Source organism: Balaenoptera acutorostrata, chromosome 18 (genome assembly GCF_949987535.1).
Source record: "Balaenoptera acutorostrata chromosome 18, mBalAcu1.1, whole genome shotgun sequence".
NCBI lineage: Eukaryota > Metazoa > Chordata > Mammalia > Artiodactyla > Balaenopteridae > Balaenoptera > Balaenoptera acutorostrata.
This window is the reverse complement of record NC_080081.1, coordinates 27,545,565-27,568,513: the sequence shown is the minus strand read 5'-3', so window position 1 is coordinate 27,568,513 and position 22,949 is coordinate 27,545,565. Positions and strand designations below refer to the sequence as shown.

Below are 22,949 nucleotides of genomic sequence, written 5' to 3'. Positions count from 1 at the left end.
TAATTAATAGAATGCAGCCCTGAAAAACATTCCCTTGATCAGTGCTACTTTACCTAGACCAGTTTTCCATGCTGCCCAAAAAACTGGTTCCACAGGACATTAAGAGGTGTTACTAGAGAAAAAAGGATTCAGAGGATAAACAAATTGAGAAAATACTGAACATGAGCTTCTGTAAATATGATAGGGCTCAAGATTTTGCATGTTTAATAAAAACCCTAAGATATTCTGATGCACATAGTCTACAGATAGTATAAACATGTCCCAGTTTATGTCAGTTGTTTCAGCATTCCTTTGGGTAAAAGCCTCTCACTGTCAAGTGTCCCACACTGGATGATAAATTAAATGGAAATCCTATCAACAGACCAAACTCTGAGAAACAATACTTAAAAGCCTTCTTTTAACAGTTTGCCTTTTTTTTTCTTTCTTGTAAGTACTTTTTTTGTTCTATTCTTCCTACCCATTTCAACCTTCCCCCCTGCAAAAACAAAACAAAACAAAAAACCCTCCTGATGCACTTTTTCCCTTCAGTTTGCTTCCATGCACTCTTGTAAGTAAGTCAGGTTGACAGACTGTCACATTCCATGGTACCTGCCCAACTGCGAACTTTCACAACACCCACAACATTTAAAATCCAGACTGCCATCTGACATTTCGGTTCTGAAAGATGAGGGATAAATATCCTTCACAACTGCTCAAGACAACTGTGGTGAAATATTATTGTATCAACAGATGTAAGACTAAGGCTTACTGCTTCTCAAACAAAGAGCCCATGATTTACTCAAGATTTCCAAGAATTAAAATATAATTTGCAATTACCTGGAAAAAATTCTGGAACCAACCCAGACTTCCATCAATGGGTAAAATTTAAATAAATTATTGTATATCTCTATGTTGCATAAGCAGTTGCCGAGACAATATCCACTATCCCATTCTTCCTTACTAACAGAACCCCTATACCATTAGGTACAAAACATGCAGTTATAAAATTATTTCTGGTCTTCCTCTGAAGACAGAAGTGATGGGGGTGTCTTATGTATAAGTGCGTGTAACTATATACATATACATGTGTGCAAATATGTTCAGATATACAGAGACAAAAATACATTTGAAAAAAAAAATACATTTGAGAATTATATAATACATATGTAAATACATATGTAAATTACAATACATATCATACATACATAAATATTATTATATAATACATATGTAAACATAACGAACATATATTACTTACATAATCTGGAAAAAAACAGAGTATCAGGCGAAAAAAAACCAAAGGCCACAACCACAACCACATCAGCCACCACACAACAATGCCTCAACAATAATAGCAACTATCATTTACTGAGAACCTACTTTGTGCCACACACTCTGCCAAGTGCTTCACAGACCTTATTTTACTATTCCTCACAACAGCCCTATAATACTTCCATTTCACAGCTGAGTAAACTAAGGGTTGGAAAAGCAGTAATTTCAAGGTCACAAAACGGTGGCAAAATTTTAACCAAGATTTGTTTGACCTAAAACTAGGCTAACCATGGATATATTATATTAATAGCTTAATTGTCAACAATTATTTTTGTTAAAATTACAATCTTTAAACATCAAACTGAGGAAATTTGAATTATTATATGATTATTAAACAAGAGTGGTAATCTTGTATAAAAGGTAAACACCTCTTAAAGTATGAAGTCATTTCCATTGCCCTGTGAAGGTCCTTTTATTTGACTACCTTAAAAATAGTCCCCTACGGGCTTCCCTGGTGGCGCAGTGGTTGAGAATCTGCCTGCCAACGCAGGGGACGTGGGTTCGAGCCCTGGTCTGGGAAGATCCCACATGCCGCAGAGCAACTAGGCCCATGAGCTAAGCCTGTGCGTCTGGAGCCTGTGCTCCGCAACAAGAGAGGCCACGACAGTGAGAGGCCCGCGCACCGCGATGACGAGTGGCCCCTGCTCGCTGCAACTAGAGAAAGCCCTCGCACAGAAACAAAGACCCAACACAGCCAAAAATAAATAAATAAATAAAATTAAAAAAAAAAAAAAGAAAACTTGTTAAAAAAAAAAAATAGTCCCCTACAAAATGCATGTAGGCAGAAGCAAACAGATCTACTGACAATCTAACTATTTTCATAGAACACAGATAATAAGAGTCCATACCTATAAGACACTGTGCAGAAAAGAGTTAAAAGCACTCCTGAGACTGTTATCTTTAGAAAGACCTGCTGATACGGTAAGCCCTTGGCTGGCATCTGCAAACACTGATTTCTCGAAGGTTCCCATCATTCTCTGATAACAACAGCTCACTATGCCTAAACTGTCTGGATAAACAATATGGTCTATGCTGAACATCTGCTTTCCTCCTCAGAGTCTGGAATTTTGGTACATACTAGGCTGAAGATGCCTATGTAACCAGCCCTAAATAAAAACCCTGGGCACTGTGTCTCTAATGAGCGTCCCTGGTTCACACATGTTGTCACTACTTGTTAAGTGCATCTTCTTTGACTCCACTGGAAGAAACCTCTGGAAATTTGTTCCTGTTTCTCCCCAGATTTTGCACCATACACTTTCTTCCCTTTGCTGATTTTGCTTTGTATCCTTTCACTGTAAGAAACCATAGCCATGATATGACTATATGCTCTGAGTTCTGTGAGTACTCCTAGTGAAATAATCAAACCTGGAGGTGGTCTTGAGGACTCCCAACACAGATACAAAAAATAAAACTCAGTTTAATTACTCCAAATATGTTTTTAAAGAACGTGTAAAGTTTAACACAAATTCTTACCTCTTCTTTTTTTATATCTTTTTCTTGGTGCTGAAAAAATTCTACCTTTAAGCTTCCTGATGATGGCTGCTCTGGAGGAGGTAGATAACTCTTTGTATTCACAGCATCAAAAAGTTTTTCCACAAATATCTGTGTCTCTAAAAATAAAACCAAAACCAGCATAGATTAAAAAACATTTGCTAAGATATTTATTCTCTACTTCTCCACATCACTATGATGAAATATGCCTTGATTTTTATAAATCTAAAAATTATACTAAGACCAACAGCTTCCCAACCAGTGTGCTATGGCACAAGTCCCATGGTAATACTGATCCATTCAGTTCTCAGGATGCTGAGGGCTAGAATGGCTAGAGCCTCTGGGTCAGTCGCTCCCAACCATCACTAGTCTCCATGCACCCTGCCTAGTGTGCCAAACAGAAATATTATCATTACCTAGATGCTGGCAAGGTGAAAAAAGTTGAGAAGCACTGTGCTAGACAATATCCAAAGTAGGTTCCTAAGCAGTACTATCTTTCAGTGATTTTCTTAATCTCTTAAGAAAAAAATAACAGCATTCTTTAAGAATGAGCATATGGATGTTAATGAAAGAAAAGATTTCCATTATAAATAAGCTATGAATATAATCAGTAATAATACTATTTGTTCAACTTTGTTACAGTTAGAGTCTGTCTCTTACTGAACTCCTTTAACACTCTCTGAATCTTATCTTAAATAACTTCTTAAAGTAGTATTTTTAAACCAAAGATCTTACCTTTCTGAAGAAATACATCCAGTTGATCAATACATAACGCCTTTAACTCTTTTTCACTTTTGTCTTTCTTTACCAAAGCGAGAACATATTTTGCCAGGGCTGATGGATCTGCATCACAGCTGAAGAAAAAAGCAATGTTGAAGGAAATTTAACCATAAACAATTGCACAGTCTATGAATTCCAGTTACAAACTAACAGTATGATAGTCAAATGAGTTCATATATGTAAAAAAGCATCTGGTTCATAGAAAGCAATGAAGAAATATAAGTTTCTCTCCCTTATCTTAATATGCTTTACATGGTATATGTAGTCATCATTCAGTATTCTGCCAAATACACACTAATACATGTACTAAAGATTCAGCAGGCTCTATTATTAAAAAAAGAAGTTATAACAAATTATAAACAATGCCAAAACATCAAAAACTAATAATAATTAGTGTGGTACCAATAAAAATACCAAGAGGCTATTCTCCCCCAGAACAAGGTAAATAATGGTCAGAAAATCCCTGAAAAAGAGGACAATAAAGGGAAACTTGAAAACATACCACACAATACAGAATTTTAACGAAAGAAAAGCAAGTTTAGAAATAGACCCAAATATATATAGAAACATAAATTTTATAAAGGTGACATCCAAGTCAAGGAAGAAGGGATGAACTACAAAATAAATGGTATTGAGAAAACTTGGCAGCTGCCTTTCTAAAAAATTAAGTTAGACCCATAACTTATTCCATATACCACAGTAAAAACATGAAACCATTAAAGTATTAGAAGAAAACAAGAAAAAGTTATTTTACAACTCTGGAGTAATGAAGACCTTTTGAATTATGACAGAAAATCCATATACTGCAAAAGAGTAATTTGATTATACAAAAAGAAGCAAAAACTTAAGAATGTAAAAAAGACTTAAGTCAAATGAAATACTAAACAGAAAAAGAAATAAAAATGATTCTTAAATATGAGTAAAAGTACATCATCCATAAGAGAAATTCAAACTTAAGCTATACTGAAATATCATTTTTCTGTTATAAAGTTGATAAAATCTAAATATATGGAAACATATTCTGGAGGCAAGACTATAGGGAAACAATCAGTGTTCATACATTATTGCTGCTGAGAGTAAACTGGTAGCTCCTAGGGTATGGCAGTAAAAAGATCACAAATGCAACTGACCCAGCAATTCTACTTCAATGAATTAACTTTACAGATATACTTACATGTTCAAAATGACATGTGTACAAGTCATTCAGTGCCACACTGATTGTAAAATCAAAAATCTGCAACTGTCTATTTACAGAGGACTGGAAAAAGAAAATATACTAAATCTACACAAGGGAATGGCATACAACAAAAGGACAAAAAAGAACGAGGAAGTTTTCATATCATGGAGAAATTTTCCTATCAATTTGTTAAGTTTAAAAAGCGAGATAGAGAAAAAACTTGTATAGTGTATTACCATTTGTGTGGGGAGAAAAGGAGATTATATATTTGGGTTGGCTTATGTCTGAATAATGAATAGGTATAAGTATAAACAAGTAACTATGGTTATTTGTTGATGCAGGTAGGGAGTAGGAAGTGAAAAAGAAACAGGGTCAGGAGGGAGGAGGGAAAGTTTTTGATGCCCAAACCATGCCCATCCAATTGCTAAAAAGCAGATAATTGTTTTTCAACTAAGCTAAAGTTGCTACCTATTTAATTAAAGATCATTTTACAAGTTAGGGTAAATAATAATAAAATAATAGCAATAGCTAAGCACTAACATTTACTGAACCCTCATTTGCGCCATGAACGGTGCTCCACACTTTACATTCTATATTTAGTTCTCATTTTACTGATGAAACTGAGGCTCAGGAAAAAGCTAAGCAAACTGCCCAAGACTACATGTAAATTAGTAACAGAACCAAGATTTAAACCTAAATTTCTTACTCTAAAGTCCGCTCTCTTAACCACTACACCAAATTGCTTCTTACAACGAGCTACCCAAAAACCAGACCTCCAATTAACTTACTGCTACAAACATCTAGTTACAGCCACCAACTCCCTATCCATCCTAGTAAAAGCCCCCTACAATACCTCCCTTAGTTGCTGTCCAAGGCACGGTTCCTCTAATTTACTTCCTCCTGTACTCTCCCCTCAGAGTCCACTATTTCAAACAACCTCTAAATTCCTCAGCCACGTTTGCCTCACTTTCTTTCTACTCTTCTTCTATGCCACCAACTTGGCAAAATCCCAACTTAGAATCCACCCTCAGCTTAGATTTAACTTCCTAGCTTGTCTTAGTTTCATGCCAGTAACACAAATAATGCTCAGTAAATTAAATTTTCAAAGGATACTGATGACACAAAAAGACTTACCAATCACGGTTTAAAAAAAAAAGAAATACATTAGGGAATTACAGTAGGGAGAGATGACTACAAATGAGGGGGAGAGGTAGGATAACCTAATAGTTCATTTGAGGAAAAACAGATACATACATGACACATGACATCCTTCAATTCATTTTTATCGCTCTTTATTCTAACAACTATTAGCAATTTTAACTCTAACAATACTAAACACAAAATAGAAATTCCACATGTTCTACCAAAAGTTCAAATGCTAGAATATTAATAAGGAACTTATACACATTAAAGCTAGAAAATACTTTAATACATATACCAAAAGGTCTTAATTCCTATACATATATGGAATGTAACAGTTTTACAGAATTATAGCAGTAACATGTCACTGAATCAAAAAGTACATCTTAAAGCTTTGGCTGCACAGTAGAAACACCTATGGAAAATCTGACTGCAAGTGAATCAACAGGTCTAATACAACCATCTGCATTTTGCTTTGTTTATTTTATAAGAGCTGTACAGATAAGTCTGATACAGTATCAGAGTTGAGAATTACTCTGTTAAGGAACTAGTACAGCATTTATTATATAATGTTGAGACTCCTTAGTGTACATCTTTGTGGTGACTGTGTCTTCAAACTCTTCAATCTTCCCTTCAAAAGGCAGAGCCCAATTCCCCATTCTTTGAGAGTAGGCTCAATTTAGTACCTTGCTTCTAAACAAATAGAATACGGCAGAAGTGATGGTGTCTGACGTTTAGGGTCAGACACCATCTAGGTCATTTGGAATTATATATTCTAGAGAAATCAGCTGCTATGTTTCAAGGACACTCAAGCAGCCTTACAGAGCGCACCATGTGGCTATGAAATGAAGGCTCCAGGGAGGACTAAGGTCTCTTGCCAAGAACCATACGTGAATGAACATGGAAGCCGATTCTACAGACCTAGTGGAACCTTGAAAAGACTGCAGCACTGACCAAAAGCTTGACCACAATCTCATGAAAGACTCAGAGCCAGAAATACCTAGCTAACCTGCTCCAAATTTCTGACCCACAGGAATGATATATGTCATGAGATGATAAATGTCTGCTGTGCTTAGTTTCAGGGTAATCTGTTAGTAATTGTCTATCAACTTTTCTCATAGATCTATTTCCATTTACTTACAAAGACTTAAAGTGGGTTATAACCTAAACAAGAAAAAAAAAATTCATTTCAATGGTACATGAGATTTTTAAACATTTTCTCTTTGAAATTTATTTCAATATATTTATTTATACCAACAATTTTTTAAATGCAAAGTGATTTGTGGTAAGTTAATTTTTTCATGTTTATCACAATGAGCATTATTAAATAATGCTAATATTAATAATGCTAATGTTAATATTGTGCATTAATATTAAATGCACAATATTAAAGATAATATTCATGTTGGTAATTCTGTGAGAAAAATTTTAGAGCCTGCTTTTCACTTAATTGCTAGTGAAGATGATGATATGACTCCAGAGACAATGGGCCATGAATTTTCCCATTTTTCTGAAACACCGATTAAACAAGGAATTTCCTTTAGTAAAAAGTCCACAGATAAGGATATAGGAAAGAGCTGGACAATGAATTCAAAGAAACTGGAGAGGCTGGAGTCAACCTCTGTGATGAAATAAGCATGAAGAAATGGGACAACAACCTCACGATGTATCTACAGATACACTTATATCTGGCAATCTGGTAACACTGCATGAGAGACCATGAAACAGTACTTTTTCATGTTAGGTAACCTGAATAAGCACAATCAACTAAACATTAACCTAACTAGACACCAAGCTGAACGTACTTCAGTTTACTGGAAATCACTGTGATACATAATACTCTCACAGTATTATACAGTTTTATTGCAACTACTGTTAATGAACAAATTCAGAATCTCTACATTGAGTCCAAATGCTATAGTTTGACTGAGTATTGGTTTGACTGTTGTGGTGAATTTTCAACTTAATAACAGCCTTTCTAATAACTGTCACTTTACATTTCTCTTAGCTAAACACCAAATCTATTCCATTCCCTCCATTATTTTTTAAACAAGACACTTTAAAAGTGACACTTTAAAACAAGACACTTTAAAATGTTAGCAGCTAAAAATGTGGAGAAAGACTTTTGCCATTTTTAAAAAATTATTGTGGCCTAGAATACAGTTTTATAAAACAGCAAGATAGAATCCTGAACAATCTTTGCTCAACATCTTCTATTAGAAGCAATTCAAATTACATGGGACTGAGTGAACTGATGAGGATGAGTATAATTTTTGTGACTTTCTGTCTGAATTAAAAAAAAAAAAACCCCACAAGGACTCAGAGGCAAAGAATATACAAATCAATTTTCACTGCAAAGTAAAGGAGCTGTTACAGTGGAGGATTACTGGACTGAATGTCAATATTATGACATAGTATGAGTGTGTTTCATGTTTGGTAATTGCAATCATTGTTGCTTTTGTTGTGGTCATCCATGTACAATGCTTGGTGTCAGTCTATTTATCTCTTGTAAAAATAAAATACAGTGTGTGTGTGTGGAAAAAAAAAAAAAAAGAAGCAATTCAAACCAAATCAAGGACCAATAAAAGCCACAACAATCATAATGAATTAACTACCATACAAAAAAATGTTAAACACTTAAAATAGTCTGAAAGGCAGATTACTTTTTAAAATTTGTTAGACTGCAAATTACATAGTAGAAGCAAGGTTTACAATTTCATATTTAACAACAGAACAGGTAAATATGCATTTGGGAGGTAATTTTTCTTAAGTCCTACAGGAAGCCACTTCATTTTTATTTTAATAACTTTTGAAAACAAAAAAACGTATGTAGTTACAAATTATAGCTAAGTAAAAAATAATCTGAACCACAGAAGTTTAATAATATACCAAAATGTTACGGATCAGGGACAAAAGGCAAACTGTGTGTTCTCTTTTCTATTTATCTTAATTAAAAGTACCAATGCTACTTCATCTGAACATCTAGCAATAATAATCTGCTATGCAAAATTAATGAAGAAAAAATGTTTAAATTACTGAATCAAAAGAAAACTATATTCTGATAGTAAGGGGTTATTTTTAAAAACTGTCTCCATGGTAAGCAAGATTGTTCACGAGGTACTTTACTATACCAGTTGGTACTGCTGATAATAAGTTTGTGATCTGAATGACACATTATCTTGTCAAAGCTAGTCTTTACCCTCTGCTACACTGCCAGCATTCTAGAAACATGTGAAAGAAAAGTGGGGCTGAAATCTTCTTTCAGATCAGGGAAAGAGAAAATAAGAATCAGATTTTGAAAATGTTAAGGACAAAGAAATAATACTGAAAGAGTGACAAACTTCACTCCTACCTTAGAAAACAGGCTGAATTCACACTAAGTCTCTGTTGCATAAGTACTTCTAAGCCCAGCAAAAACATAATCTGCCAATAAAGTACAATTCTGACCACAGAGTGCTCCAACTTCAATTACCCTTCTGTGTGTGTGCTGGGGGCAGGAGGGTGGGAGCAGCGAGGGGATAGAAGGAGGGGAGCAAGGAAAACACAAAGAAAACCAGAAACTACAAAATAAAGAAGACATGGCTTACCACTAGCACTGTGGAAGGTGGGGTGAAGGGGAAGCAACTAAGTATTTCAACTTACAGAAGTCAAATGAGATAAGGCGTTGAAATGGAGGAAAACAAATCATAACCAGTGAGGAAACAGTGCAGCTCTCCCGTGCAGCAGGGAGTGCCACTGCTTTCACTTCTAGGTGCCACCTTTTATAAATATATAAACAAAGTCAAACATTCTTAGAAAATGACCAGAATGGTAAACGCATATCATTATCAGATAACTTGCTAGGGATTCTTGTGTAGGAAGGAGCCAGACAATACGCACACAGAAGGCATTCTCATATAAACAAGTGCTCTGAAGAGAAAAAACGCCAGGTAATGGGATAAAGTATAGAAGAAGAGGAATGAAGGGAAAAAAAGAGGAAGAAAGAAAAGGGAGGGAGGAAAAGGAATGAATGAGTAGATCCTAGATAAGATTATCAGGTAAGGATATTTAAACAGGGTCAGAATTTAAATAGGGAACAGAATGTAGTGCAAGCAAGCTTTTTGGCTTTCCGGAAAAAGGTGAGCCCAGGCAGAAGGAACCAACAGAAAAGGGCTGAGGTGGGTATCTACTGATACTTGACTCATGAGGGATAGGAGTACAGTGCAATGGAGCAAAGTGCTCCATTCCATCCAAATGTGTCATGCACATTTGGATTTCTAATCTCTCACCTTTGTAAGGATTTAAAATTTACATCATATCACTATGAAGTCATTCAAACCAATGATTTTAAAGGCATAAAAACAAAATTTTATCAATCTCTGAATATACTCAGTTAAGGATACAACTAACAATAATACCCCTGAAAAGCATGGGTGAATATCTAAGAGGGTCATTCTCCTCCAGCTGTATCTGGGGAGGAGAGCACATGCACTAAATAAGTTAGAAAGGCCAAAGCAATGCAGAAAATCAAATGTTTTAATAAAATCTCCCGAAAGAACTTAATTTTCTTAAGAAAGACTTCAAAAAACATGAATCAAATAACTGAGTCACTTTGCTGTACAGCAGAGATCGGCACAACACAGTAAATCAACTATACCTCAATTAAAAAAAGAATCACCCCAAGATATAAAGGTTCTAATTAATCTTCCTAACACACTCATCATATTAGTTTTACTTTTTAATTTAGTACTTTCGAAATAGTAACGAGACAGTGAAGCAAAAAACAAAAAGCTAACACGCCAGTACAATATTTTAAAAAGAAGTTTGTTTTGTTTTGCCCAAGTTTTTTGGAGGCTTGAGAAATTCAGAGGAAGATAACTGATGAAATTTTACCCAAGCTTCCATTTTCAGTAATCTTGAGAAGGAGGAGCTGGAGGTGGCAGTGGGAATTAAAAATTAAATTTAAATATGTTAACTCAGTCACTTTAGAACACGGATATACACCCACGTCTGTTCCTACCAAATTTTCACTTTATATTCAAGAAAAATATCTAATTTACATCAGTCATGCAATTATATTCTATACATAGAATTACTCTTTTAAAAACCCAAATTCCATTGCAACAAACATACTATATACATTGAAAAATTCAATTACCAGTTTATTATATAGTTTCATCCAATTCAAAAAGAGTAAAACATAGATTACTTGTATGTAGTAATTAGTTACAGCAAAGGTTACTCATTAAGAATTATTGATTACATACCCACTTTATTCTACAAAATAAAATGACCACCACAAAATAAGCATATGTAAACGTGATACATCCATGAGCATCACATGAACCACTTATCACTGCACAAACTTAGCACAAAACGTGTAATTATAATGCTGAAAACTATTCAGTTAGTTCCTTCATTCCCTTATATTATCCCCCAAGAAATGGCAGAAATTCCTCCTTACCTTGAGAGCAGTGGTTCTCAAACTTTTTGGTCTCAGAATCTTTTTACACTTTAAAAATGACAGAGAACCCGGAAAAGCTTTTATTTAAAAGGGTTATATCTGCCAGTATTTACCATATTAAAATTTAAAAATGAGAATATTCTAAATTATTTAGTTTAAAATAACTAAATAAATCCATTATGATTTAACATAAATACTTGGGGGCGGGGGGCAGGAGGAGTAATCAAAAGGAGGAACTTATTGATATAAATAAATGGGAAGGGCTTCCCTGGTGGCGCAGTGGTTGAGAGTCTGCCTGTCAATGCAGGGCACACGGGTTCGAGCCCTGGTCTGGGAAGATCCCACATGCCGCGGAGCAACTCGGCCCGTGAGCCACAATTACTGAGCCTGCGCGTCTGGAGCCTGTGCTCGGCAATGAGAAGCCGCGATAGTGAGAGGCCCGCGCACCGCGATGAAGAGTGGCCCCCGCTTGCCACAACTAGAGAAAGCCCTCGCACAGAAACGAAGACCCAACACAGCCATACATACATACATACATACATACATAAAAATAATGTAAGCAGACAAGAATAGCATTAAAAAAATAAAAATTAAAAATTTAAAAAAAAATAAAAATAAAAATAAATAAATAAATAAATAAATAAATGGGAAGTCCAATAGTAGGATTGACTTTAGGCATAGCTGGATCCAGGAGTTCAAATGATGTTACCAGGACACTCCCCTTCTATTCTGCTTTCCTTTGAACTTGCTTTATTTTGAGGCAGGCACATGTGGCAACAAAAATAGCCCTGAGCAGTTCTGGGCTTACATTATTCTGACAGCTAGTGAAGCCAGAGAAAATAGCCTCCCCTCTCTCCCAGAGCATCATATTGGTCCTTGAAAATGACTGACCTTCTCCAGTTTGAGCTATACCCCCACTGCAAGGCAGGGATGGGCAGAGCTCGGTAACTAATAGCCTCACCTGAAACTAAACACAGGAATCCCCTGCTTTTCAAAAGTCTGCTTTATGCCACTTTGTGAAGCTTTTACAGAAGACCTACATTGGTAACTACTAACCACAAGAAATTCAGAAAGGATTTTCACTTTTATGAGAACAGGCGAAAAACAAAAATAGTGTCCAGCATTTGTTTTGCAGCAAGTTGTATGGAGGTAGCCCGTATCATGAGCAGCCAGAGTGGCACTGCCCAGATCCTTCCCCAAGAACTACACTGGGCACCTCAGCATCAAGCTGCCATAGCTTTGAACTGTGTCTGTGAGCATCTATGTTTTATCTCAATTTATTTTGTGCATCCATTGACAAGATGTGTCCTAAAGTAACTGCTTCTTCACTTTACACCATTTCAGCTTACGAAAAGTTTCATAGGAACACTCTACTTTCACATATCAGGGGAAACCTGTACCCTGTATTTTTTTGTGAATAAAGTTATATTCCCACACCAAAACAAAAATTTAGTAAGAAGATTGACAATGTTTCTTTCTTTTTCTTTTTTTGCAAATACCATTAATGTCTGCCTTAAATAACAGACTGATACTTACATCTACTTTTATATTCAATCTGTTGTGATACCTTGTTTTGGTTGAAATATAAAATCTGGCCTCACACAGGTATACAGTTGGGAAAGTGGGGACCTCACAGACTCCATGAAAGGGTCTCAGGAAGCCCTAGGAGTCCTCACACCACATTTGAGAATCGCTGCTTTAGAAGTGATTCAGAAAGTATGTGTTAAGCATCTAATTCAAAGACAAAGTCAGTCTTCACACTCCCAAAGACCCAATAATCAGACTGTATACTGCTCAGTGCAAAAAGCAGTAGCCCAAATAGCAAATTGAGCACAGATAGGTGTGGTTATAGAATCATGTCATAGAATTCTCTCTTAAAAGAAAAGTGGAACTGCAGGTGAAATGCTGATATGGCAGTCCACAACAAAACTCCATTATTTCTTGTACGTTTTACATTCTAATTCACAGCTGAGGAAGAATCACATTCTCTGGGAAAGGGCTCTGGGGCTTCCAAAGGCCACCCCTTCAGTTACTTATATGTGGATTCACATTTACCTAGTTACAAAACAGATTTGAAGCGCTTCATCCCTTCAGTTACTAAGAGACAGGAGAGGCTAGGGAACATTTTCTCTCTTGACCAAGAAGGGGCAGAATTATCCAAAAGAAATAGCACTAAGACTAGAAATGCGAAAAACCTAGTTCTGTCATTCTGTTTTCAACTAAATTCTTACAAACTGTTCCCTCATATATTAAAAAAAAAAAAAAAAAGTCGGGCTAATGCTCTGTGGCTGTATGGTATACTTCTGGGTTTTTTCTAATATTGCCACAACAGTTTTCTAATACTGCTATCAAATCACGCTGAAATTTTTTCATTAAAAAGGGGATACTTTTCACCTCACAAATCTCAGGACTAAAGAAACTAAGCTTCAGTTTCCTTATCTGAGAACAGCTGCTCTGACAAATTAGAAATAATTACAAATAAATATGACTGCAAACAAGAAAGCATTTTATTAACCTGCCAAACACCAAAACAAATGGACCACTAAAGAATGAAATAAAATAAAAATTTGAAGTAATAAGATGCCTATTATTGCCACCCCCTTAGAATAGGTGTTAAAATCTAGTTACTATATTTTAAGCACTATTCCCTTTCAAATCTATGTTGTCTTCTAAGCCAAACTAACAGCTTTTCCTTGAAGCAGTCTGGTATTATAAAAAAAAAAAGCACAGAAATGAACTCCAAAAACCCAGGGGTTTTCAGATTTCTAGTCTGATGTCATCTTACTTTATTCATTAGTTACATAATCCTGGGTTAGCATTTTATTTCTCTAGGCTTCAGTTTTCTCATTTTTAAAACAAAGGTGCTGAACCATACAATCTGACAAAGTGGGTCATTTTTTTAGGAATAAGGTGCAAAGCTTTCACCGTCATTGCACTCCCCTACTATCATTCCCAGGAACTTTAACTGAACTTAAAAATAATCCAGTATGTAATCTGAAAAAAAAATTTTTGAAAAAAATTTTTTTCCTCTAGGTCTTTTTCAAAAGCCATAGAATTCCCTTTTCTGAACACTCATGAGCAAAGTTTGAGCCTCTGGGAAGGATAAAGAATAACTAAATTCTACTAGGTAGAAACACTTTACATAATTTTTCTGAATTGCCAGACCTTAAGATCTGCACATATTTCTACCACTGTTAAAATGTTACTACTGGTGTGCTTGTCTGTTTCAGACTAGGTAACTATGTCTACCTTTTCCCTAGAACCAATCACATTGGTTGAGAAGTATCTACTAATTATCACAGTATGCAATAGCATACTAAGTCAGGGGCATATCAACCAAAATTCACAAAAAAACAATTCTCAGTTTAGGTCAAATCCAATTATTACAAATACAAAGGTGTGCCAACAAGTTTAAAAAGCTGTCACAGATACCAAAAAAGGTCAATAAAAAAGCCCACAAGCATTCTGACAAGCCCTAGTTGCTTTTTCTTCCATATTCTGACTGCTGCAATGGCCCTCATGTATCCAGTACATATGTTCTAAGTATATTACCTCTCTCTTCCTACCTCCTGCCAAAGCCCAAATTTAGGCATTTTACAACTCACTCTTAAAACTAGAATTAAAAAACTATTTAATCTTCCTTGTCTCCAAAATGTTACAACTTAATCAAATCTCTAAACACCATAGTTTCATTCTTAAAAAGAGATGTGACCAAGTTACTCTGCTACTTTAATTAACCTTCCCAGTATCCCATAACCTAGTCCCCAAAATGTCCAAACACTTCAACATGGTAATAAAACCTTTTTAATTTGAAACCAACAAAGGCTAGCTGGAGTCAAAAACCTTTTCCTACCCATAATGAACGGTTATAATTCCTCATAGAACATAACTATTCATCCAATTTGGGGCACTCAATATCATCAGAAGCTTCAAAACTTTAACACAGGGACTTCCCTGGTGGCACAGTGGTTAAGAATTCGCCTGCCAATGCAGGGGACAAAGGTTCAAGCCCTGGTCCGGGAAGATCCCACATGCCACGGAGCAACTAAGCCCGTGTACCATAACTACTGAGCCTGTGCTCTAGAGCTCAAGAGCCACAACTACTGAGCCCGTGTGCCACAACTACTGAAGCCCACGCGCCTAGAGCCCATGCTCCGCAACAAGAGAAGCCACTGCAATAAGAAGCTCGCACACCGCAGCAAAGAGTAGCCCCCACTCAACGCAATTAGAGGAAGCCGCCCACAGCAACAAAGACCCAACACAGCCATAAATAAATAAATAAATTTATTAAAAAAAAAAAAAAACTTTAACACAATCCAATTTGAGAAAGTGCTTGAAAAACTTTCACAGCCTGGTAAGTACAAGTTTATAAAACAGTTGTCAAAATAAGATCTATCTCTTTCACAGTCTGTTATTATAAAAAATTAAACTTTTTGAAAACGTAAAATAAGTACTTTAGCTCTCATTAAATATATAAAAATAACAAGAGTCACACTGACAATTTCTTTTTAAAATGTCCTAAAAAGGTTAAGTTATAGGTTTCAAAATACTTCCTGCACTTAAACTTTATTAAAAAGAGCAACAAATGATCTGCTGAACTGCTATTAGTGCTTATATGTAGGACTTGAAATCATTCAAATGTTTTTTATTTATAATAACTGACTTCAAGATTTTGGAGGTTTTTTTCCGTATCAACTTTTATACTGCCAGTAAGCGGTGGAAAATTAATAAATGGAGAATATAGGCAGAGTAGTTGTTTTGTTGCTCCTTCCCTCTTCTTTTGCAGGGTAACCAGCCAATTCTCTGTGAAGGCCTGGAATGCCTAAAAGGAGTTTTGCTCATCCCTCCTGTTCTACTCTCAGAATTTGCTAGCTGAAAGCTGGGAGTGCCTTGGTAGATCTCTTCTACTTCTCCTTCCTTGCTTGCAGAACTACTCCTGTGGGGTTTTTTTTGTTTTTTGTTTTTTTCTTACTGTTTTTTTTAAAATTTATTTTATTTTATTTATTTTATTTTATTTTATTTTTGGCTGTGTTGGGTCTTCATTGCTGCGCGCGGGCTCTCTAGCTGCGGTGAGCGGGGGCTACTCTTTGTTGCGGTGCGCAGGCTTCTCATTGCGGTGGCTTCTCTTATTGTGGAGCATGGGCTCTAGGGTGCGCGGGCTTCAGTAGTTGTGGCATGCAGGCTCAGTAGTTGTGGCTCGCGGGCTCTAGAGCACAGTCTCAGTAGTTGTGGCGCACGGGCTTAGTTGCTCCGCGGCATGTGGGATCTTCCTGGACCAGGGCCCGAACCCGTGTCCCCTACGTTGGCAGGCGGATTCGTAACCACTGCGCCACCAGGGAAGGCCTACTCCTGTGTTTTTAATTGATAAGTGTTGAGTGGTTGTACACTTAGTTGTTTTATAATATTGTTCTACTGCCACTGTCCTCCACTGATTATGATGAGAAATCAGCCACCATTTGAGTCTTTGTTTTCCTGTATGTATCTGTCTTTTTTTCTCCCTTTGACTACTTTTAAGATTCTTTTTATTTGGGCAGCAGTTTGACTACAATATGCTTAAGGCTGTGTGTGTGTGTGTGTGTGTGTGTGTGTGTGTGTGTGTGTATTCTATCCTGTTTGGTTTTGCCAATTTGGATCTATGTTTTGATGTCTTTCATCAGTTTTGGAAAGTCCTTGGTAGTTATGTCTTCCAACATTTTTTCTGCCTCATTTTTCTTTCCCTTTTCTAAGACTTCAGTAACTTGTATTTTAGATTACTTGCTACTATCCTACAGATCTCAGATGTATCTTTTAAAATTACTTTTGTCCCTTTGTTTTCGGTTTGGATATTTTCTATTTTCCTACATTCAAGTTCACCGCTGTTTTTTTCCTCTATGGTGTCCAGTCTGTTGCAAAGCAGAATTCTTTATTTCTGTTATAGTTTTCATTTCTAGGTTTTTCCATTAAGCTCTTTTTAATAGCTTCTGTGTATTAGCTGAAGTTCCCCACATCTTTATGCATGCTGTCCACATGTTCAAATAAATTCTTTAGCATTTTTATCATAGTTATTTTAAAGTCCTTGTCTAATAATCCTATTATTTGAGTCATCTATGGGTATGTTTCCATTGACTATTTCTTCTCATGTGGATCTTATTTTCTTACTATTTTGTGTTCCTTGTTATTTGATCTTATGTTGAATGTTTTGTGTAAAGGAACACTGAGGTGGATGGAGACTGAGGTAAATAAGATTTATCTTCAGTAGATGCCATGCCCTTTCGTCAGGCCACTAGAGTGGAGTCAATTGTTCTGTAATTGACATGGTTTGGGCTTTGTAAGAAGCTTTAGTGTGATTCAGTTCACCACTGGCTTCAAATGTTTTGAGGGCATGATCAGGATTTTCCCTCTCAAAAAAACCGGAATCTCAGCATTAACAAGATTCTGGATACCTGCCTGTGCTTTACCTCCAGGCTCCCAGCTTTTGAAACTAAAAGAAAAATATAAAACCAATGACATAAGAAAGAGGAAAAGGCCAGCAAACTAAATTCAAAGTAGGAAAAAAGGAAATAATAAAAATATAATATTGAAACAGAAAACAATCAACAAAGCTAATACTGTTCTTGGAAATGATGAATAAAATTGATAAACTTAGCCAAACTGGTCAAGAAAATAAGAGTAATATTACCAACATCAAGTATAATTTTTAAAAGGGGAGGGGGAGCATCACAATAGATTCTATAGTCATTATATGAATAGTAAGGCGACAACAGAAACAACTCTATGTCAATAAATCTGGCAACTTAAGAGAAAAATCCTTGAAAAACATAAATTACCAAAAGTGACACAAGAAGAAACAGAATACCTAAATAGACCTATACCTATTAAAGAAACTGATTTCGTAATAAAAAATCCATTTCACAACAAAATCTTCAGTTTCAGATAGCTTCATCAGTGAAGTCTACCAAACATTTTAAAGAAAAAATTAAAATGCAGATAGCCCTCATAAGCAAAACCAAAACTTCTTAACAAAATATTAGCAAATCAAATCCAGTAATATGTATAAAAACGATAATACATCATGACCAAGCAGGGTTTACCTCAGGAATGCAAGTCTGGCTTAACATTTGAAAACCAATCCATATAATACACAATATTAACAGAAAAAGAGAGAAAACCCCTATGATCATCTCAATAAATGCAGACAAAAGAATTTGACAAATTCAATACCTTTTCATGACAAAAACACTGTGCAAAGTAAGAATAAAAGAGAAGTTCCTCAATCTGGTATTTAAAAGGCAGTTATAAAAAAAATCTAGCACTGGGGACTTCCCTGGTGGTCCAGTGGTAAAGAATCTGCCTTCCAATGCAGGGGACGCAGGTTCGATCCCTGGTTGGGGAACTAAGACCCACATGCTGCAGGGCAACTAAGCCTGCACACCACAACTACTGAGCTCGTGCACCACAACTAGAGAGCCCATGCGCCCTGGAACCCACATGACACAACTAGAGCGAGGGAACCCACATGACACAACTAGAGCGAGAAAACCCACACGCCACAACTAGAGAGAAGCCTGTGCGCCAGAACGAAAGATACCGCATGCCTCAACGAAGATCCCGCATGCTGCAACTAAGACCTGACACGGCCAAAAAAAAAAAAAAAAAAATCTAGCACTAACATCAGTTAATATTGAAACATTAAGTCTCTTTCCCCTAAGACTGAGACAAAACAAGAATGTCCACTCTTACCACTTCAGTTTAACTTGTACTGTCTGCTGCTCCTAACCAGTTCAGTAAGAAATGAAGGCATAAAAAATCAGAAAGTAAAACTGTCATTAATCACAGATGGCATGACTGGTATAAGAAATTCCTAAGAATCTATAAAATAGCTGCTACAACTAATAAGTGTACTTAGAAAGTTGCAGAATAAGGTCAATATGCAAACATCAATCATATTTCTATAAATAACAAAGAAAACTGAAATATTAAATTTTAAAATGATTTTATAAAACATCACATACCCACGGAAAAAAATCTAACAAAAGATTTACAAGGACTCCACACGGAGAGCTACAAAACATTGCCAGAAGAAATTAAACTTGAATAAATGGAGAGATTACCACATTCATAAACTGGAAGACTAAATATTATGAAGATGCTCTTTCTTCTAAAATTGATCTCTACGTTCAACACAATCCCTATCAACAATCACACAGGCTTTCTTGCAGAAACTGAAAGGCTGATTCTCATCTTTATAGGGAAATGCCAAGAATCCAGCATAACTCAATCTTTTAAAAGGACAAACTATGAGGACTTACATAACCTGATTTTAAAACTTATTATAGGGCTTCCCTGGTGGCGCAGTGGTTGAGAATATGCCTGCCAATGCAGGGGACACGGGTTCAAGCCCTGGTCTGGGAAGATCCCACATGCCGCGGAGCAACTAGGCCCGTGAGCCGCAACTACCGAGCCTGCGTGTCTGGAGCCTGTGCCCCGCAACAAGAGAGGCCGCGACAGTGAAAAGCCCACGCACCACAATGAAGAGTGGCCCCCGCTTGCCACAACTAGAGAAAGTCCTCGCATAGAAACGAAGACCCAACACAGCCAAAAAAATAAAATAAATAAATAAATTTTAAAAATCCAGCCCGGGCTTCCCTGGTGGTGCAGTTGTTGAGAGTTCGCCTGCCAGTGCAGGGGACACGGGTTCGAGCCCTGGTCCGGGAGGATCCCACATGCCGCAGAGCGACTGAGCTCGCGTGCCGTAACTACTGAAGCCCGTGCTCCACAACAAGAGAAGCCACCACAGTGAGAAGGCTGAGCACAGCAACGAAGACCCAACGCAGCCAAAAATAAATAAATAAATGAATTTATTAAAAAAAAAAAAAATCCAGCCCCCCCCAAAAAAAGTTAAAGCATTGATTAAAAAAAAAAAAAAAACTTATTATAAAGGTAGTTGGTTTTCGACAGTGTGGTATAAGCATCAGAATAAATAAATATCACTGGACAAAGACAGAGTCCAGAAATAGACTCATATATAGTTAATCATCAAGCAACATGCCAAATATCATTGGACCAAGACAGAATCCAGAAATAGACTGATACATACAGTTAATTATCCACCAACGTGCCAAGTCATCCCATGGGAAAAGGAAAGTCTTTTTAGGAACCATTTCTGGAAAACTTAATATACTTATTAAAGAAAAAAAAGGAGCCATTTAGCCCTATCTCATTCCACATGCATTTTTCTCTGTTTGTTTTTCGTTTCTCGACTCCAAACAGCCTTGAGCCAGGGCAGCCAGTGCTTGTCCAGGAGAGTCCTTCTGAGTGTCCCAGAACGAAATGAGCTTTGGCAGCTGCTGGGGACTCAGGGAAGAGGCTGCTCCTGGCCACGGTCAACCTGCCACAGGAATAGACTACTGGGCTGGCTCGCCAAAACTGATACCAAACGCAAGTTCATGTGCCTGAGAGACGCACAGTTAGGCCAAACAAACCAAAATGTCAGAGTCTGGCACTGAGAAATGATTACTGCAGGGCCAAGTAAGAAGAACAGGTGGCTTGTGCTCAAAAAACCCAAACTCCTCCATATCCATTTTTTTAAATTCATTTTAGATGAACAGACCTAAACATAAAACCAAGAGGCAGAAAATTTCTAGAACATAGAATATCTTTATGATGTTGGAGGAGATAAAGGCTTCTTAGACACAAAGAGCACTAACCATAAAAGAAAAATAAATTGGACTTAATAAAAATTAAAAATTTCTGCTCACGAATGACATCATTATACAATAGTCCCCCCTTATCCATGGGGGAAATATGTTTCAAGACACCCACTGTGGGGGGGGGGAGGTGTGAAACCAGTGAAACCACAAATACACCCTATATACACTACATTTTTTCCCATACAGACATACCTATGATAAAGTTTAATGTATAAATTAGTCACAGTAAGAGATTAACAACAACAATAATAAAATAAAACAATTATAACAATATACTGTAATAAAAGTTATGTGAGTGTAGTCTCTCCTCCTTTCAAAATACTTTATTGTACAAACTGAATGCCTTTTCCATCTTAAGCACTTATCACACACTGTTGCTGCAACTTTTGCAGTTTGAAGTGTGACAGCAAAACCAGCAAGAATTTTTTTCCTTCTTCACAATTTCACAGATAAAAGATTCATTCTTACTGTAAATCTCAGCAACTTCAGTACTGAATTTTTTCTTTCCTTATTAAGTCGAGAATTTTCACCTTTTCGCTTAAAGGAAGCACTTTATGGCTTCTCTTTGGTATATCCACACTGCCAGCGTCACTACTCCCGCGTGCTGCGGTCATTGTTAAGTAAAATAAGGGTTACTTGAACACAAGCACTGCAATACCACGAGAGCTGACCTGATAACCAGGACAGCTACTAAGTGACTAACAGGTGGGATATGCTGGACAAAGGAATAATTCACATCACAGGCAGGACAGTGCAAGATTTCATCATGTTACTCAGACAGCATGCAATTTAAAACTTATAAACTGTTTACTTCTGGAATTTTCCATTTAATATTTTCAAACCGCAGCTCATCACAGGTAACTGAAACCACAGAAAGCAAAAGCACAGATAAGGGGGGACTACTGTATAAAAGTCACAGAGTGGGGAAAAAATCTGCAGTACATGTATTGTATATGAATGAATAAAGAGCTCCTATAAGTCAACAATAAAAGACAGCCCAATTTTAAAAATAAGCAAGACTTAGATACTTTACAAAAGATATGACAGTCAATAAGCACATGGAGGGCTTCCCTGGTGGCGCAGTGGTTGAGAGTCTGCCTGCCAATGCGGGGGACACGGGTTCGGGCCCTGGTCTGGGAGGATCCCACATGCTGCGGAGCGACTGGGCCTGTGAGCCACGACTGCTGAGCCTGCGCATCTGGAGCCTGTGCTCCGCAAAAAGAGAGGCCGCGATAGTGGGAGGCCCGCGCACCGCGATTAAGAGTGGCCCCCACTTGCCGCAGCTGGGGAAAGCCCTCGCACGGAAGCGAAGACCCAACACAGCCAAAAATAAATTAAATTTAAAAAAAAAAAAAAAAAAAAAGCACATGGAAAGGTCCTCAATAGCATTAGTCATCAGGAAAATACAAATTAAAACCATAAAGAGAATTAAACTGTCAGTCCAAAATAGGAAAGATGCCATTTTATACTCACTCTAAAGGTTTAAAAACAAACAAACAAAAAAAAACCTTGACAATAGTAAATATTGCTGAGGATATGGAGCAACTGGAACTCTCATAAATCACAGGTAGCAACAATTTGGCAGTTTCTTATAATAGAAAACATACATCTATCTACCTTATGATCTAGCAAATATCCTCCTAGGTATTTACCCAAAAAAAGATATTTCCACAAAGACCTGAATAAGAATATTCATAGCAGCCACATTCATAATGCCAAAGTTAGAAAGTAGATGCCTTTGTTGGAGAGGGAAAGAAAAATCCAGAAAGAGGCACAAGAGAATTTTCCAGAGAATGTTCTAGATCCTGTTTTATACGGTGATTACATAGGCATATATAACTGTCAAAACTTATGCAACTAATGTTTATGTTAAGTATAAACTGACACATGATAGATATATACACCATAGTACTATTTG

General features: G+C 36.7%; 1 protein-coding gene across 22 annotated transcripts in view; it reads right to left on the bottom strand.

Moving 5' to 3' along the window:
* RBM26 (RNA binding motif protein 26) overlaps window positions 1-22,949 on the bottom strand; it is an 84,843-nt gene that overhangs the window by 53,790 nt on the left and 8,104 nt on the right. For all 22 annotated transcript variants that reach the window (XM_057533044.1, XM_057533059.1, XM_057533048.1 and 19 more), the window contains exons 2-3: window positions 3,538-3,656; window positions 2,785-2,921 (exon numbers count right to left, since the gene is read on the bottom strand). In XM_057533044.1, coding sequence (XP_057389027.1) covers window positions 2,785-2,921; window positions 3,538-3,656 — 256 coding nt within the window. The remainder of the gene's footprint in view (window positions 1-2,784; window positions 2,922-3,537; window positions 3,657-22,949) is intronic.